Source organism: Sparus aurata, chromosome 17, assembly GCF_900880675.1.
Source record: "Sparus aurata chromosome 17, fSpaAur1.1, whole genome shotgun sequence".
Taxonomy (NCBI): Eukaryota; Metazoa; Chordata; class Actinopteri; order Spariformes; family Sparidae; genus Sparus; species Sparus aurata.
The window spans coordinates 4,135,411-4,154,085 of record NC_044203.1 but is presented as its reverse complement, the minus strand read 5'-3'; the positions used below and the strand labels follow the sequence as shown (position 1 = coordinate 4,154,085).

At 41.6% G+C, this 18,675-nt stretch overlaps 1 protein-coding gene across 3 annotated transcripts; it reads right to left on the bottom strand.

Moving 5' to 3' along the window:
* Nucleotides 1–2,532: 2,532 nt before the first annotated feature.
* gprc6a (G protein-coupled receptor, class C, group 6, member A) lies at nt 2,533–17,002 on the bottom strand. Of its 3 annotated transcripts, XM_030394073.1 has the most exons (6): nt 16,558–17,002; nt 13,212–13,506; nt 10,638–11,441; nt 6,178–6,393; nt 5,815–5,938; nt 2,533–4,815 (listed from the first exon to the last, which is right to left on the bottom strand). In XM_030394073.1, exons 1-6 carry the CDS (start codon nt 16,758–16,760, stop codon nt 3,698–3,700), a joined length of 2,760 nt encoding a protein of 919 aa, XP_030249933.1. In that variant the 5' UTR covers nt 16,761–17,002; the 3' UTR covers nt 2,533–3,697. The 3 variants fall into 3 exon arrangements, with proteins under 3 accessions (XP_030249933.1, XP_030249935.1, XP_030249934.1); XM_030394075.1 differs by lacking the exon at nt 13,212–13,506 and having other exon boundaries at nt 16,558–16,648; XM_030394074.1 differs by lacking the exons at nt 13,212–13,506; nt 16,558–17,002 and adding an exon at nt 12,427–12,972.
* Between the last annotated feature and the right edge of the window lie 1,673 nt (nt 17,003–18,675).

Below are 18,675 nucleotides of genomic sequence, written 5' to 3'. Positions count from 1 at the left end.
AATGCAACCCATTCAGGTCAGTTTGCATAACACAAGCTGATGGTGATGGTGGTTCTATAGGTTGGGCGGATGGGGCACCAGCATTCTCCTCCTGAATCCTCCTCATGATGGCTGCAGAGGCTGGGGTTCTTGGAACATGTTGTCTGCTCTGGATTTGAGATCTCACCAGTTCCTTTCCCAGTTCTTCGAGAAGAGGCGTCTCCTCTGGAGCTTCCCTCTGTTCCACTCTCGATTCAGTGCCACAGAGGGACAGAGTTGCCTCTATTTTCTGAGGAGGCTCCGCTCCTTTAACATCTGCCGGACGATGCTGAGGATGTTTTACGAGTCTGTGGTGGCCAGTGCTATTCTGTTTGCTGTTGTGTGCTGGGGCAGCAGACTGAGAGTAGCCGATGCCAACAGACTCAACTGATATGACTTGGTAAAGATGAGGACTCAGTTGCAGATAGAGAACGATTAATGCAGGCTTTTATTCTGAAATTCTTGGTGCTCTCTTCAGACAGAGTGATAACACAATGGCTATAAACTCTAGACTCGTCTGAACAGACGAGAAAACAGACAAACAAAACAAACGAGGCACAAGGCACAAAACAATGAACGGAGAATCGCTCCCGAGGGAGGAAAAGGAAAAAAGGCTGAATCTACACTGATCTAAATAATAATCTATGAAAAGTTACACAAAAGAAAATCGCTCACGAGGAGGAGAGGACAAAAGGCTATAAACAGAAACTACACGACACAGAACTACGAAATCTACAAATCAAAACGCTCCAAGAGGAGGAAAAAGCAAGGCACTATGAAATTAAACTAGCTTCTCAAAAGGAACAAGCTGACCAAAAACTTTAGCAAAACAAAATCACTCTTCTTCAGAGGGGTACAAAGAAAACAGAAATCCAAGCAGGGCAATACTTAACAATGGCTATGACAGACTGTGGAAGACGGCTGGAGGTACACATCGAGACGATATACTCTGGCAACAAGACAGGGGAAGACGAGGACTATATACACATGAGGGAGGGTGACACAGGTGGACACAATCAGGGAATCAGGGGAGACATCAGACCGGTGACACAGGAGGAAGGGCAAGTGACCTGAAACGAGAGGAGGATGAGTTTTTCAACATAAAACAGGAAGTTCGCCAGACAAGACCCCAAAACAGGACATCCCTCACCGCGTGTGACATCAACAAGCTGATCCGGAAGGCCAATGACGTTGTGGGGGTGGAGCTGGACTCTTTGACTGCAGTGTCAGACAGGAGGATGCTGGCGAAGGTGTGGGCGATACTGCTGTATGGCTCTAACCCTCTCCACAATGCTCTGGTCGAACAGAGGTGCACCTTCAGCCAGAGACTGATTGCTCCTAGATGCACTGAGCGCCACAGGAAGTCATTCCTGCCTGTGGCCATCAAACTGTACAACTCCTCCCTCTGAGGATCGGACTTTTACATAAAAAACAAACAAAAAAACAAAAAGAACAAACAAAACAAAGATAAAGCAAAACTGTAATTTAAAAAACTGTAATTTAAAATACAATTACTTCTCTGTATAGTGTATATATTATCTCACTGTATATTTTATTGTATATATTTCCAGACTGTCTATTATCTAATATTTTATTGTTTACTTTATTATGTTATTTTATGTTATTTTATTATTGTCTACTTAATATTTTATTTATATCTTTATCTTTATCTCTTATATCCATTCATGCTGTATTTCTATTTCCTCTTTTGCACGGAGTGCCTGTAACAAAAAAAATTTCCCCCCGGGGATCAATAAAGTATTCTGATTCTGATTCTGATTTATCCAGATGAAAAAGGTGTTGTACGCTGAGATGTCCAATATATGTGTGTGTGTGTGTGTGTGTATATATATATATATATATATAGAGAGAGAGAGAGAGAGAGAGAGAGTCCAGGACTGCTAATATTAAAAGTTTTATTTCCACTTCATGTATGCATGATGGACCACAGCATTTAAAGTTAGACACAGAATTCAGTTTTCATTGTAATGTTTGAAAATGGATAGCTACTATGTGGTGACTGAAGTCTTGAGACTTGACTTGCACTCGCAATCTGGGACTTGTGAGCAATCTTTGTTTAAGTCTGGCGAGCTGACCATCATTCCCTCCCTCCTGTTTCACAGCATGCAGCCACAGATAATGACGTGTGCTGCAGCAACAACACATCTTAAAACAGCAGCAAGAGCCCAATCTTAGTGGGTTTAGGTGGGAGTTTTGACCAGTGGAAAAATGGTATTAGACATAGTTATGCAATGACTGTGCATCTGCTTCTCAGCAGACTGTTTATAATCACATGGATGCTGTAATGTGTTGTGATAGAGATCCTGACCCACCATACATCCTGAAAGGTGACAAAGAGTTTTGTTTTCTATAAATGACCCCCTATAAATTCAGGGGGAAGTTCCGGAGGGCCGACCATCACTGTGACAGTTAAGACCAGGGCCTAGGGGAAACCCTGGCGTAACATGAAAATGAGACTCCCCTCTTCCCATCCTCCAAGCACCACCAGCAGCGAAGCATTATTAAATGGTTTTATTCACAAACACATCTAGTACACAATCAACAATGCTGGTAGTCTGGGACAGCGAAGGAGAGCCTACAGGAACTGGAGAGGTGCTGACTCTTAAACTCTTGGCTTCCAGGCAGGAACCAGCTCCCTGGGGCAACCTGCAATCACTCAGACACACCTACAACCAATCACTCACACACGCACGCACGTGAAAGAGGGTTATTCTTGGAGAGCAAAGCACAGGGACATGTGGAACATTTCTCTTTATTTCGTTGAGTGAAGGACCTGTGTAGTAATCAGACTGTCAGACCAACATGCCCTTGATACAGGCCGCCACCTTATCCATTCACACTGGTTTGGTTCGCCAATACTGCCCTGCTGCTTAAGGAAGTCCCTAGGCATGTTGTTGCAGTATTGCATTGCTAATTTCTTGTGTAGCTTCCGGAACATGCCACACACAGCTACCAAGACAACACCAGCAGAGCTGCTTTTGAGAAGACAGGTCAGCACTAGACTGTCTCTAGTGAAACTAGAGGGAGGAAGAGGTTACTCTTTCTCAGTGGGTCAGGCCGTGCTTGTCAAAAACTACAAGGGAGGACGGAAGTCGTTGGATTGATTTCTGCTGTTTTAGGTCCTGTAACGTGTAAGAAAAGACATAGAAATCCGATTTTGCATATAACAAAGAAGGTGAACAAACGCTGATAGAGACACTGGTGGAGACTAGGATTAGCATGTCGATCGAGGACTAAATGTGAGGCCCACTGACATTATGAGCAAACAGCTGAGGACTCTCAGAGCTCAGAGGAGGCTGACTGAGCTATGGAAAAGCCATCAAGTTCGGGATGCACGGAGTGCCCTCAAAGTGCACCCTCCTCAATGTTTGGACTTAGGGTTGCTGTAATACATGTTCAAAAGAAGGGGACATAAAACAGAAAAAATTGTAAAGTCTAAGGCTGGAGATAAGGCTGGCTCATTTATCCTGAGTCTCTTTGGAGTGTTGGTTGTGCATGTCCTCAGAAATTAATGTTATGCAGGATGTAATAATGGTGCAACAATGACATATTTTTGTAGCTAACTCTTAAATGTATCTTGTGAACTGTACAGTTCAATATAAATTATTTCTGACAACCCATTTAAAATAATGAGGTTTGACAAGTGTATATCAAAAGTTTAAATGCTGGCGCGTCTTCTGAGGCAGTGATGTCTGACTGAACTTTTGTGCAAACTTAAACAGTCAGTTTGGTCTGTGCAGTGTCTCACCACAGCAGCCGTGAGAAGATTTGCTGCAGGTACAGAGAAGACTGAAAAACTGTTGATGTAGTGTTGACTGCTGGACTGTTGTCCTGATGCTGAACTCTCAGACACAGAGGGAGAGTCAGTGGTTTTGCTCGAGTATTCATAAAGATTCTTCCTGAAAGCACTCTTGGTGTTTTGGTCTTTCTTAAAAAGGATTATATAGCATTTTGGGAAGAAATGACAGCTGAGGATGCCATAGTTGGAGATTAGAATGACGACCATCTCCACAGCTGGCAGGTACACTCCTGAAGTAGTGACGTAGACAGGAACAAAGAGCAGCCAGGAGATGAGGTAGAGCAGCATGCTGAAGGTGATGAACTTGGCCTCATTGTACTGCTGTGGCAGCTTGCGTCCTTTGAAGGCACAGACAAAACACACAAAAGCCAGGACAGCTATGTAACCTAGCATCACCCCAAAGGCTAAATAGGAGCCCTCATGACAGTCCTCCAGCAGAGTGGTCGGATTCCTAATGATGTGCTTAAATGGGCTTTCAAGCACCAGCCAGCAGATGCAAGTAGCTGCTTGTAAGGCCACACAGACAGCGACGATGGCGTAAGGCTGGTAGAGCCTCCGCAGAATCTCCTGCAGCCTGGGGTCGAACTGAAAGGCCAGCTGGATCTGCAGGGTCTTGACCAGGATGCAGGAGACACACAGAGTGAAGCTGATGCCAAAGAGCACCTGACGAGCCTTGCACTGGAAGCTGTTGGGCCGTCCAACAAACAGTATGGCACTGATGAAACTGATGACCAGAGAGAACAGCATGGCCTGGCTCAGCGGCCCTCCAGCAGCCTTCACCACAGGGGTGTCACGCTGATGTAGAAACAGAGCTGACACCAGCAGAGCCAGGAGGATACCCACAGCAGAAAATGTCAGGAGCACCACAGCGAAGCCGTCCTGCCAGGAGAAGAAGAGCAGCACTTTGGGGATGCAGCTGGAGCTGCCCTTTGGAGACCACTCTGTGTTCGTGTCACAGCTTAGACACTGGTCCATATCTGCAGGGACAGATACACAATCAAACCATCACACACAGGCTCACAGAGGTATAACTCTGTGACCAGAGGCCTGTATACTACTAGGGGGCTGGACATACCCAGGATTTCAACAACAAATAAACACCCTCTATGTTGTCTACTTTGCTCCGTTCCCATTCAGTCACACAATAGGCTAATTCCAGAACTTTTCAAGTTCCAAGTTCATGTCATGGATTTTCTTTTATAAAATCATGCTGAAACTAACGTTAAATCCATGAGACCTTGAAAAATCCTATAGCTGTACATATGTTAGTTATGATGTGATAGAACTATATTGATAACCAACAGAACCAACATTTGGTTGCAAAAAACCATTGACCATTGTGGTAAAAATTACTTCCTGTTTTTATTTTTGATAACTGTAAACATTCATCAACAACCAATTAAATGAATAGATGTGGACAAATTTCTTCAGTGTCTCTCCCAACTTCAAATATTAATTTGCATCTATTATTTGTATTAGTATTTGGAGTACAGCTATAGGATTTTTCCAGGTCTCATGAATTTGATAGCAGTTTCAACATGTTGTCATGAACTGGAAGGCAGTAGGTGAGTTGTATGGAATGTAGGAGAATAGTAGACTACATAAACATAAACTTAACATAAACTCGATCAATGCTGTCTGTTTTTTTAATCAGTAAGTGGTCAAATTTGCCCCAGTCTTCAGTTGGGGTGGAAACTTAAACAGGACTGCATATAAGGAACCTTTGGCTCAATGGACTAAACATTTGCTTTTATTTCAGATTATGGTCAGGCCAAAGTTCTTCCTCATTGCACATTGAGAGTAAGCACAGGGTCAATCTGCATGTTAGCACAAATAGTTAGTAATATGATCACCTAAAATACATCTTAACGTCAGGTGAAAATCAGATTCATCAACAAATTAGACACGCTCAGGCTCAGACACGTATTATATAGTATAAAGTTATATTGTGCATGTAAATGTATGGAGGGTCTTGCCTGTGCTGTTAGAGTAGTAGTTCTCAGTACAGTTGATGCATTCATAACAACAAGTGTGTTGACCCTCTGCTGTTTTCTTGAACTCTCCAGCCACACAGCTGTTGGAGCATTTTGAGATGATGTGCTGAGGAAAGCAGGAGAATCCATAATCATTTTCTCATATATTTACTGTATTCTACACAGCCTATTTGATTTTAGAAAACTCATGCAGTATATCTGGATATTTAAACTGAAATACAATATTTTAGAATTGCTCAGGTCAGCTTTAACGCTCTGAATGTTTCCAGTAAACAGACACTGCCATACGTGTGAGTGGTTTCCTGTTTGAACAGATGACATGAAGGCAGCAGAATGCGGGCTTACCCTGAGGTCCTGCAGATGTCGGTTGGTGCTGTAGTTGTTGTGGACAAAGTTGTTGTCTTGTGGATGATATTCAGCTACAACATCATGTACATGAATGTTCCCTCTGACTGACCTCCACATCGTCACATCATAGCCCAGGTTCAGGTCTCCTCTACTGTCAAACTTATAGATCTCTTCTCGAAGTTTGAACTCCTGCATCCACAGAGTTCTCAGCACCTACAGGACATGAAACCATGGATACATCTGTTGAGCCTTCTTACCTGCAGGGACATTCTGTTTTGTATTTACTCTATGTATAACTATACTTGAGAAGTCCATACATTTTTCTGAACTGTAATTAGCTTTACTGGACAAGTTTGTGTGCACATACAAGGGGTTTGACTCTGGTTTTAAGTAACCCTCAGTGTGACTATACATAACTCCACTTAACCACTTAAGGAACACCGTTCCAACATAGGAACACCCTTCACTAAACGAACACCCTTCGTAAAAACGAATAGTTTTTTTGCTAATAGTTTTAAGCATCAGATCTTAACAGTATATACTCACTGTTGGAAAGCTGAGACTGTCATGATTATTTTAAGCCCAAAAAGTATTTCCAGACCATGTAATAGCCTTCTAAACTCACCATGACACAACATAACAAAGAGCCCTCTACCGCAAGAATGCCTACATACATTCGGAGTTATCCCTTTTTCCACAGCTACAACGTCATGCCACAATTTGTTTTTCATAGTTCGCCAAGAGTCCATAGAATGGGAATATCCATGTCATTTTACCCAAAACTAGCTACAAGTGTCGAACAAGCAAGAAACCCCAGGGTCTTAGCTTTCATTTGAGACCAAGATTATGTTTCTAGGTAAAGGGGTTCTCAAGTTATAAGCCTTTGAATCTCAGTAGACCCAAGCAAAATGCACAGACATGCCTTTAGAAAAAAAATTGTGAAAAATCATTTTTTTAGTCGTTTGACTTCAAATTTTGAGTGCAGCAAGCTGAGACCTGTGGCTATGGCCTAATTGTGTCTGCTGTGTCCATAGACATACCTGAACCCTTATATCTTAGTCAGTTTATTGACATTTGAATTGGACGGAAACCAGAACCTGTGTTCCAGGTCATAGAATCACACTTACACTTATAGAAAAAACTTGAGGGTGTTACCTTTCCAATGGTACCAAGCACATCCCTGAGTCTCAAACTATGTGGGAGCTGTCATGCTTTTAATTTCGGTGTGTCGTTTTGGAAAAAGAACCTTAAAATGGGGGCGTTCATTAAGTGGTTAAAGGGATAGTTCAACATTTATGAAAATTGGCCCATTGCCATTACCTTTAATTGTCGGTCCAAGCTGCTTTTAGATCGGTGGAGCCGAATACTTAGCGGCACAGCTACGCTACGGAGGCTAATGGAATTTCTTGGTTTCCCTCATCAAACTCAGCAAATACACAACCAAAAAACTCCAAAACGCTGTGGTGGACAAGTTGTGACCTGCACATTCACCACGCTATGAGATAATAACGTAACGTTATGAGACGGAGTTGTTTTAGAGGTAAAGTCGGACTTTAGACACTCTAGACACGGCTGCTCGGCGGAGTGATTTCAAAAGCGCACGTTTACTGCAGATACTTCCGTCAACAACGTGTTTTGGAGTTTTTTGGTTGTGTATTTGCTGAGTTTGATGAGGGAAACCAAGAAATTCCATTAGCCTCCATAGTGTAGTTGTGCCGCTCGGTACTCGGCTCCGCCAATCTAAAAGCAGCTTGGACCGACAATTAAAGGTAACAAACCTACTGCTATGACTAGAGGGATCATGGCAATGGGCCAATTTTCAAAAATGTTGAACTATCCCTTTAAACAAAGAAACAAAGCAGAACTTAGGCTGTTGAGTCATATTGCCATCTGCCTCTAGCTAGATGGAGTTATAGTTAGATGAAGCTTAAGAGCGGGAACACACCTCAATCACTCCTCTCCCTGTCTAGTGCCTCTAGTCTCAATGCCATGCCATCCAGGTCATGGTTATAGGACTTGTTTAAATTTCTTGAAGATGACACCTCGGTTAGAACAAGGGAAGTTGAAGCCTTCACAGAACATAGAAATGCTGTGGACAATGACAGTTCATGCGGGAAGATGTCAGGAGACAGTCTGCTCTTCTCGTGTGTCTTTCTACACACGCAGATCAGTACTGGACTCTCATCACCCTCTGGAGCACAAGCATCAAACCCTAAACCATCATGCTGAGAACGTGCCCACTCGGAGGTCAGAGGGGAAGGAGAAGGAACAGAAGCACATCAGGGGAGCACCTAAAACCTGTGGCTACCCAAACTGGTCCTTTGTCAGAACCTCTAAAAGATCCAGAGCAGATGAGAAAATGTAACTACATCATCATTCTATGTCGCAGGAACATCTGAGAAACTCAGGAGGATCTTTAATAAACACGATATCCCAGTTCACTTCAACCCTACAACACAGTGAGGCAGAAACTTGTCCATATTAAGGTCAAAACACCCAGACATAGACAGAGTAATGTAGTTTATGCTGTCCAATGCAGCCAGGACTGCACCGATTTGCAAAAACAACCTCTCCATAAACGAATGTACCAACCCAGGAGGGCTAACTCCTCAGGTCAAGACTCTGCTGTCCACTTACATCTGAAGGAGAAAATCATTCCTTTGAGGACAACAATGTGAACATCTTGTCCAGAGAAGACAGATGGTTTGAAATGAGGGGTTAGAATCCATCTGTGTCAAACTGGAACAACCGTCTTTGAACAGAGGAGGTGGACTAAGACATCATTTATCACCCACCTACAATGCTGTACTGAGTTCTCTCCAAAGACAGTTTAACAATCATTCACACCTGGGTTAATCCCTAATGAAGCCTTCACTATATTGCAGCTGCTCAACACTTCCTCAACATCACACTCATATTCCACCTCTGTAATATGTACATGTCATTGATGTGCTCCTTGCATGTGAACTTAACTTTAAGATGATGCATAGATTTCTATCATCATTAATAAATATACAGCATATTCAGTCTAATTGGGTCCTATTGTATTGTCACAGATCTCAGGTATCTGTGCTTATATGTTTGATACCAGACTAGATGTAAGTGTACCCTCTGTCAGCGCTGATCATGCATGCTGTCACTAGGCTTTTTTCCACAGCAGAGATTTTTATGTGACAAACAGGTGAAATTAACTAGAAGATGGTGATGTAGCTCAATTCCATTTTAAGATTCAAGGTTAGTTTGTCATTATGATACATTAAATTGTATGATAACATTTCTGTAGTCTCTTAAGCTCCACACAGCTATCTGCCTCAGTTTCAGGCTCCTGGTATTGTTCATGGTCGCTTACTGTAACACTCATGGCTAACTAGGACAACTTAATTGACCTGAACGGCAGTAACACGTGTACTTTTCCTGCTCTAAATAAATGAAAATGTCTGCTGGGAGAAAAGGACTACCATCTCCAAAGCAATGTGTTTCTTTCAGGCAGATAGAACTTGAAGGCTGGAAGCTGATACTGTCCGCTGTTTTGTTTTTTAAATTGATGTCCAAAAGTATGATGCATATTTAATTCTTGTTTAATTCCTTCTTATTTCAGTGTGTATCATTTGATATTGTGTCTTTAAAAAAAAAAAAAAAACAACTTTATGTACATTTCCACAGGTTAATCTTGTAAAATTCAAGTTATTTGTTTTCTATCTTTATAGGTATATAAAACAAACTCATCAGAAACTGTAAGCATAACGTTTTACCTGATTGGCTTCACTGATTTATGTAAAGACATGCTCCTTTTGTCACCAGTAACAAGTGAGGATAGGGGTACGGAAGCCCAGAGGGGCAGGTGAGAAATCTTTTTTTTTTTTAAGTCTGATCTAAAAAGAAATTCTCTCCTGTGTTTATGACATGCAAACTGATGTGGAAAAAAAGTTTGGCCAGAATAACCTTTCTAGGTTCTTTATTTTTTTCCACCTGTGAAAATGTGATGAAAAATAAAGTTTTTTGGTTCATTAATCAAACCAACTGAAAAACAGAAGTTGTTCAGAAGAGAACATGGATCACCACTTTGTGTAATACATGAATGTATAAAGGATTTCCTACATGGACTCAGGATCACTTTGTAAAATCGTTGTTGGTCAACGATTTGTTCTTGCAAATGATTGCTCCCTGTTTTTTTATGTTTCAAACAGCGTCCCAACCTTTAGGGGGATTATGGCTTTAGGAGAACTTGTTCCAAAAGGCCCACAGGTGTAAGAGAAATCGTGGCTGCCAATTCTCTCAACCCTGTGTTTATGGTAAGTATACCAAGGTATCATATTTAATGTGACCATAATCTTTCCCATCAGCCAAGACCTAATCCCCAGATGTTATCTGAATCTAACCTTACCTCTAATCCTTATAAATGTGACACAAGAGCATACACACTTGTAAGCACACACTCATGTATTGCATGTCAGTACCTCCCAGGGCTGCATGGTGCCTGCTTTTTTGCAGTCTCTTCTCCTGCAGACAGATGCTACAGCCTGAGCGATGGCGCTCACAGCCATCTCAACACTGAAGACAGTACCAGCTTGAATGTTTTCTCTGAGGGTGTTCACAGCTTCAGACATCAGCTCAGTCTCTCCAGAACCTGTATTTTTATTTAGCTGCATGTAGAAGTCCTGCATGAAGGAGTTATTCACTGTGTACTCGTGTCCAGCTGCCTCCAGCATGCTCAGGTACTTAAGGAATGATGACACGGATCCCCTCCTGAAGGTGAAGCCAACAACATGTCCTATGTCCTCCAGAGTTAAGTTCCCTTTCACAGAGCCAGATGAAGACCAGCTGTCACTGGCCACCCACACTCTTCTCATGGACCCAATGTTCTGTCCCACTGTCAGCATCTGATTCTTAATCTCCTGGTAGAGGTACATCATGTGAGTTGGCTTCGCAAACGACACAATCACTTGCACTTTGGGATTGTCCTGGATGGTTTTAGCAGTCTGTGTGATAACAGAGTGGACATCCTGACTGGTTACAGATTCAGGTAAGATTGATTTGAAAGCCACACAGATCCCTTTTTCAGACGCTTTGGACACAAAGTGGTCCAGAGCTGATCGGCCATAACTTCCGTCCGTGGTAACTATTCCCACCCAGTTCCATCCGTATGTGCTGAGCAGACTGACCATAGCAGCTGTCTGATGCTCGTCATTAGGAATGGTTCTCATGAAGGCAGGGAAGCGATTCTTATCACTCAGAATGTCAGCAGTCGATGAATAACTGATCTGGAGAGAAGAAAAGCAACAATGTCATTTTTGGATATATTTCAGTATGTTTTCTGATGATTCTGTTACTGTATCTCTACTCAGCAGTGATGACTCTGATCGACGCCAATGAAATTCACAGACAAGTGACAAACGTCCGTCTTTGTCCTCAGAAGGTTCAAATCTAAAGAGGTGAAAATAGATTTATGAAAGAATCTCTCTTGAAATGATTTACAGCTAGGCTGTAATTGATGACAAGCTGTTCTCTGAGGTTCATGTCGGTGCCTTGTGCAGGAGGACGCATCTGTGTGTATTTTTATTGTAAGCTTCACAGTTTTAATGTGGACAGAAAATAATTTGTTTTCAGTTTTTACATTTTTCAATTCATTTTTCATCCTTTCAATCCTGGCCGATCCTTGTCACACCGTCTAAGGAGTACAAGTCGCTACTATCTGTCCACAGATACAAATCTGCCAAGATGCCAGACCAAAAGACCCAAGTATTCATTCATCCCTGCTACCACTGGCTATCACTAGTAGAATATAATATGATTTTGGATTCAAGTTTTTTTTTTGTTGGCAATTGTCATATGCTCACTGCTGGCTGCACAACAACATACCTTAAAGGATATTGATGACCCCTTCTCTAAAGACCATAAAGGTTTCTACTAAATGTAATGTTAATCTGACCAGTTGATGTTGATGCTCTAGACCAGTGGTGTCAAACTGATCAAGTAAAGGGCCATGTAGCTGCAGGTTTTCATTCCAACCAAGCAAGAACACACCTGATTTGGATCAGGTGTGTTCTTGCTTGGTCTAGACCAAAGTGTTAAATGGACAGACTAATCCAACAACTAACATCCTCATTCTTTGACCACCAGTGTCATTGTCTGGGGTTTTCTTGGTTTTGGTGGAGTCCAGTGTTCTGTTTTCCCTCCTGTTTTCTTGTTCTCATAGCCAGCACGATTTCCCTCCACCTGTCTGTTTATTCAGCTCAGCCCTCTTACCTGAGTTCTTCCCCACTCTGCTTCCCCTCCACACCTGCACTGCATCTACCTCATCAGCCTTCCCTCTTCAGTGTTCATGCTGCCAATTAGCCTAGTCCCTGTTTCAAGTGTTCTTCAATTTATTACCCTCACCTGTGTTTCTTCGCCTCTCTCCACCTGCACCTCACCCCATGGTTTATTCAGTTTGTATTTTAGTCCAGTCTTTCGTTCAGTCATTTTCGAGTCATCTGTTGAGTATTCCCGAGCCTGCCTTTGTGTTCCCCGATTTTTCTTAGAGTTCGCCTGTTCCTTGTGTTGCCGTGATCAAGATTAAAACTTCATCAATATGTCGTGCACCTTCTCTGCTCCAGTGTGACAATAGGGGGTGTAAAACACTGTCATTATTTTTTTAAATAAATAATTGATGCCTGTATCTGTTTGAATAACTGTGAATTAAAACCAAAGTCACTGCACAGTTCCTAACTGTACATTAATAATAGGGTCAGATAACTAATAACTAAGTTTTTTTTTCCCCTCTGTGTTTACACTTCCAGATAAAGTCCACTCAGATAGGATGCATCTGTTTATGTTCCTGTTCATCCGTGGTGCCTCTCCTAAAATTGTTCAGGCCTGTTTGATTTGATTCTAGAGTCAGTCATGCATCAGCAGATGATTAATGATCATAAAAGGTCCAGCTGATGTTTTGTCAGTTACCAGTGCAAACCTGTTACGCTTCAGTTCCCTGTAACAATGAACTAGTCCTGCCAGAGTTGCTACCTGCTCCCTCTCAGTGCTCCCTGACTTACTTGAGGAATCATCTTAAGAGTCAGTTGCCTGGCGATGGCGATGGACGTTTCAGAGTTAGAGGCCCCGATAACAGCCATGACAGGCTGGCCACAGGTGGAACTGTCGCTTCCTTTGTGGCAGTCAGTCTGCTGCGTGAAGTCTGCTGTGGCTCTCAGAGCAGTGCTGACATCAGAGCAGGAGTCCAGGATCCAGTAGCCCAGAGTAATGTTGACCTCAGTCAGCAGAGGAGATTTGTTCATGACTTCTATGGCATTTATCATAGCAAGCGCCCTCACAAGGCCTCTTTCCTGAAACCTGCATGAATAGTACAATTTGATCATTTCATAATTAATACATTATGGATGTATTGAAAAAGTAAGTTTAAAAGGTGCAATATGTAATCATTTTAGTTTTGAAAAAAGGGAAACATTTACTGAAATTATCAAAAGAATATGAGGATGTAAGAGTAACACTACTCTGAGTTCCCAGTCCAGATCACTGGCTGTACTGCTAACTGAGCTAATAAGCTAATGGCAGCCCCTATTTGGTTAGAGTATGAATTGAGGTGGCTAACTCTTACGAAAAATGACAGCATCAGTATTTACTGTACTTAACTAGTTTCGTTTCGATTTCTTTTCCGCGAGGGTCACAGGATGATGCTGCTTTTTATCCCACTGAGGGGTTGCGGGTCTTACTGAGGCCAAATCCAGTTTTTATTCATGGGCGAAGGCCACGGTACACCCTGAATGAGTTGCCGGCTTATTGCAGGACCCTTACTGATGGCAGTGGCTGCCACACAAGGTGCCAACTGCACATCAGGAGCAATTCTGGGGTTCAGTATCTTGCTCAAGGATACTTCGACATGTAGCTCAGTCCCACCCCAGGGGAGCCAGGGATTCGAACCAGCAACCTTCCGATCACTGGTCCACCAGCTCTACCCACTGAGCTTAATTCTGATGCCCCTTTATAATGTTTACCAGCAAACAAGACCATTAGTGAGAAAACAGCCTATTTCTATGTAGTTATTTGCTATTCCTGCCGCTGTGTCTGATTCTGAGAATGAAAACTATTTTGCTGAGGATGGATGAAGGAGTCTCACAGACTAAAGGAAAGGAGCTGCTCTGTAGTCTGGTGGTATGACAATGGATACATTTGTATTGCTGAACAGCAGCAGAACAAGACATAACATATTTCTTAAATTACATTTATTACTTTTCTTCTGCCAGAAAACCTGTCGAATGTCACTGGCAGTGCCACGCTTCCTCTCGCTCATGCTGACTCACTGTGAAATGACACATGCAGCATGCATAAATGATTGACACTTTACTCAAACTTTCTGACAAATGTAATGTAATAAAGACATTAACTTTAGTTAAATATGCCTGTTAGCACTGTTGGTTGCTGGGTGAATGTATGGCTAGCAAATAAACTTTCCAGTGATGTTCCCACTTGATGTGGGATGTTTATGGGTTGTGCGGAATGTAAACTAGCTAGCTAATTTTCATAACAATTTACAAAATCACAATCAACTGTTATAATATAGTCTAGGTACTACTCATATTACATTCTTGTTTTCCAAGTTTCAATATGTGTGAAAGTAATGACATAGAGACACAGTGCTTGACCTTGCCTACACACAGCAGTCGAGCAATGAGTTCTGCTAGATGGCTGGACCACAGCAATACCACACACTGCAATACCAGAACTGGTAGTAATAATAACAGAAAGTTAACTTATTTTCTCGTTTCATTTTTCTTTCATTTGTATAATGAATATTTTGGACAGTGGTATATGGTTGCCTGTAGTAGAATTGCAAGTTATTTACATTTTTTATATCACATTGAACACTGGACACACAGTTATTGTACTGAGTACATAAAACTGTGAGAGCTTTTTAACATTACAAACTGTAATACACTATAATGTCACAACCATTATCGAGGTGCTGACCTTGTCATGATTGCTGGAGCTGTCCAGATTAATCCACATGTGACTCCTCATTGCCCATTGTAGTAGAGTTCTGGATTTCGTTACCACAGTTACAATAAGAAGCCCACCTTCCCACAACTTCTTACATAACTGCATTGTAAAGATAGAGACGGTTTTTCTTTTAAGTCGAATTATGTTCATATTAAATCGGTTTCTCAACAAAACAACAAAGACAATAAATGTCATCTCAGCAGTGGGACTGTCTGATTTCTTACAGGCTTGCCGGATTGTACAGCCATAAATATTTTGTCCTCCCTGTCAGCACATTTCCATACTACCCTCTTTAAGTCCAAACTACAAACGCTTTTATTTTCATGACGCAGGATGGCCAGCCCTGACCGTCTCTCCCTTCTCACATAGTCTGGAGCAGTGCTTACATCAGGGACACTCATGCTTGAAAAAGGCTGTGTCAAACCTTGAACTGAGCCATGCTTGATTTTCTTTATGGTGGACACAGTACGTCTACTTAAAGCAGCAGCATCTTATTCTGATTCTGATTCTCCTGGACAACCTGCTGGTGAGTCATCTTTGTCATCTTATTGATTGTATTGATCATGATAAATGTCATCATCTATTTTAACAAAATGGTGTAAAACCCCAAACTCATTAACATGTCTTTTGGATTTTTAGTCAATATTTGCTTTATTTTTACACCAATATTGACTCTGACAATACAGACAACACCCTATTTATACAGTGCACCCAATGTACTGTCATTGTACTTTTGCTACTTTTGCTTGTACTAACCCGACCAGCAGAAGAGTTTAGTTGTAGCTCCTACAAAATGTAGGCCACAGGACAAGGTTCATACTGGCATCATGCAGTAGAGCTGGTGACTGCAGGAGGTATATGGTATATGGATATCGTAGTTGTGACAATATTTAAATAACATATTATGTATGATACCGTTTGCCCTACTATACTGAGCTGATAGACTAGCTGTGCAGATAATAATTTAACAAATACATTTGTCAACACTTTATAAAAGGTTTTCTATAAGTTATAAGCATCATAGATTAAACTATCCAGCCATCCAAAAAGAGCCTGAGGGTTCATTCTTGACATTTTAAAATTGTAGTTTGACAAAATTATCTTAACACAAAATTTGACTCAGTTGGTTCATCCAGAGCTTTAAACCTCATCTCATGGTTTCCATGTTTGCTCTGAGCAAAACTAACAAGTAACTAACTAACAAGTGATTTGCTCTCATGGTTACTAGTATTTCCTCTAGATTCTTGCTGCTTAAATGAAAAGAGCTTGGGAGTTTTGGCAATTGCATCCAGAGTCAGGTTAAAAAAGTATAAATACAGAGTTGAATTGAAAAAGTAAACACATTCATCATTATATGGTTCATTGCGACAGGTTGATTAGTCTCACCTGACACATGGCTGTAGGTGGGGTGCAAAGGACTTGTTCTCCTTGTCTACATCTTCATGAATGGGAAAGATTCCTCCAATGATGATGTCTCCTGGGGCTGTGGCGCTGGGTGCCCTGCTACCCTTTTCAGTGGCATGTCCACCCTGCAGAATAGTGAAGAAAAGTGTGATGTACAAATAGATAAGACGAGCAATCCAGGCCATACTATTGTCTTCTCCACCGTTCCTCAGTGTTGGCTTTAGGCTCTCTTTTTCCCTCTGTCCCCTCTCTCACTGCAGTTCATCCCCTCCAGCAGAGTGATACTCTCCCTTTTAAGCATCTTGACTAGACTAAAAGAAAATTCCCTCTTGCTTCCTCCTTCACGGTTTACTTCTCTCATATTCTCCCCTGCAGCCCTGCCCACTTCTTCATGAGTGACAGCAGGATGAGTCACCGCTCTGCACCTGCAACTTTCATCACATTTGTTGCTGTGCATAAGCATTTTATGACTGTCACTGAGCTATTTTTGAATATGATTGTTGGACACCTCACCTTTTGGTATGCAAGAGAAAACAAACACACATATTCTGTCAGTCTCTCTTGTGAATTAACACTGTCTTTGTTTAATGGAAAACGCTTGTATTGCATTTCTACCAAATTATGAGGCCATTGGTGTGACTGAACTGTTACTAACTATGCAAATAAAAGAAGAAGATTTATTTCTTACATAAAATCATACAATGTACAACTCTTTCTCTGCATTTGATCTTTCCCTGAGGTACGGTAAGCAGCCGAGGTGGCACCCGAGACTAACTCCAGATCCAAGCCACTGTCTTGGTCAAGCATTGACAGGAGAATTTCACCCGCAGAGGCTGGAGGAAAACATCCAAACTCTGTACAGAAAGGTCCTGCCTCAGCTGGAATTCAAACCCAGGAAACCCTTGGAGGATTTCTCACTTTCTTTTTCATTATGAGATGAGAGTGTTTTCAACATTTTTGTTAATTTATCAGGGTAAAATGCATGGGTCTTGATGAAAAACCCCAGGGGCAAAATGTTTGAGCCTCTGTGTATATTCAGGTGTAGAAATCTGTATACACACAAAACAGGAAACATGCATACACAGTCTTTTTGTCAGATTTATAAAACGCCATGTATGTCCATTCCCACATGTTTTCCTCATACTCACTCATTCTGAAATTTTTTGCACGAGCATCAGCTGTCTGACCGTCCTCACTATTCACTATATATGGCTCTAAACATACCCCAAATTACCTGATTTGCATGTAAAGGGACAGAATTTAGTAAGTGTTGAGGAAAATGTCAGAAATAAAGAACAATGAAGAACACAAAGTGTCATTTTACAGACAGCGAACTTGAAGTATTGATTGATCAAACTGACAGACGAAAGAAGAAGCTGATCTCTGTGCACAGTGAGAGTGTGTGAGCACCTGGAGGAGGAGAGGGGATCCCTGCACTCACTCCGCTGGATGAGGTCATCATCACGTTCAGAACATCAGTACGGTCCTATATAGTACTGGTTACACCTGAAGGATTCTTACTCCCGAATAATTCAGGAAAATAATCTTTATTTACATATATAAAGATCATGTATCTATTTGTTCGTTGACATAAAGATCATTATCATTAGAATTATCATAATGCACAATGACAAACATATTTACAGAAGGCAGTAGAAACAGAGGTAACAACTTGTGCCTCACTGTGTGATCATAGAGACAGGTTTTAACTATAGATGCAATCCTGTAACACAATCTAGTGAAAAAACAGCTCTAAATAAAATATCGTCCTAATTCAAACTATTCTTTTCCTTTTTTCCAACTCGCACCATCAAACTAATCACACTGAAAAGACTTTGTGCACAGAGCACATGGTGTTAAAGATGTGTACCAGCACACACAGTCTCACCCTCTGTGCATTTTTAGTCATTTGGAAGATCTGGTGATCATAAATAATGGTTCAGCAGTTATAGGTGGCTTTAGGTATAGAGTGCTACAGGACTATAGAGTTTCATACTTGATTAGGTTTGACTGAATTAAAGGGGACTCTTTGGCCTCAGTGGAGGTAAGTGCTAATTCACTTTTGTCATGTTGTCTAACCAGATTCTTATTGTATTGTAT

Coding starts and splice junctions, on each gene's coding strand:
- gprc6a (XM_030394073.1), bottom strand. CDS start 16,760: ATGGCCTGGATTGCTCGTCTTATCTATTTGTACATCACACTTTTCTTC. Junction 5,939..6,177: donor GACATCTGCAGGACCTCAGG/GTAAGCCCGCAT, acceptor TGCTTTCCTCAG/CACATCATCTCAAAATGCTC. Junction 4,816..5,814: donor CTACTACTCTAACAGCACAG/GCAAGACCCTCC, acceptor CTGTCCCTGCAG/ATATGGACCAGTGTCTAAGC.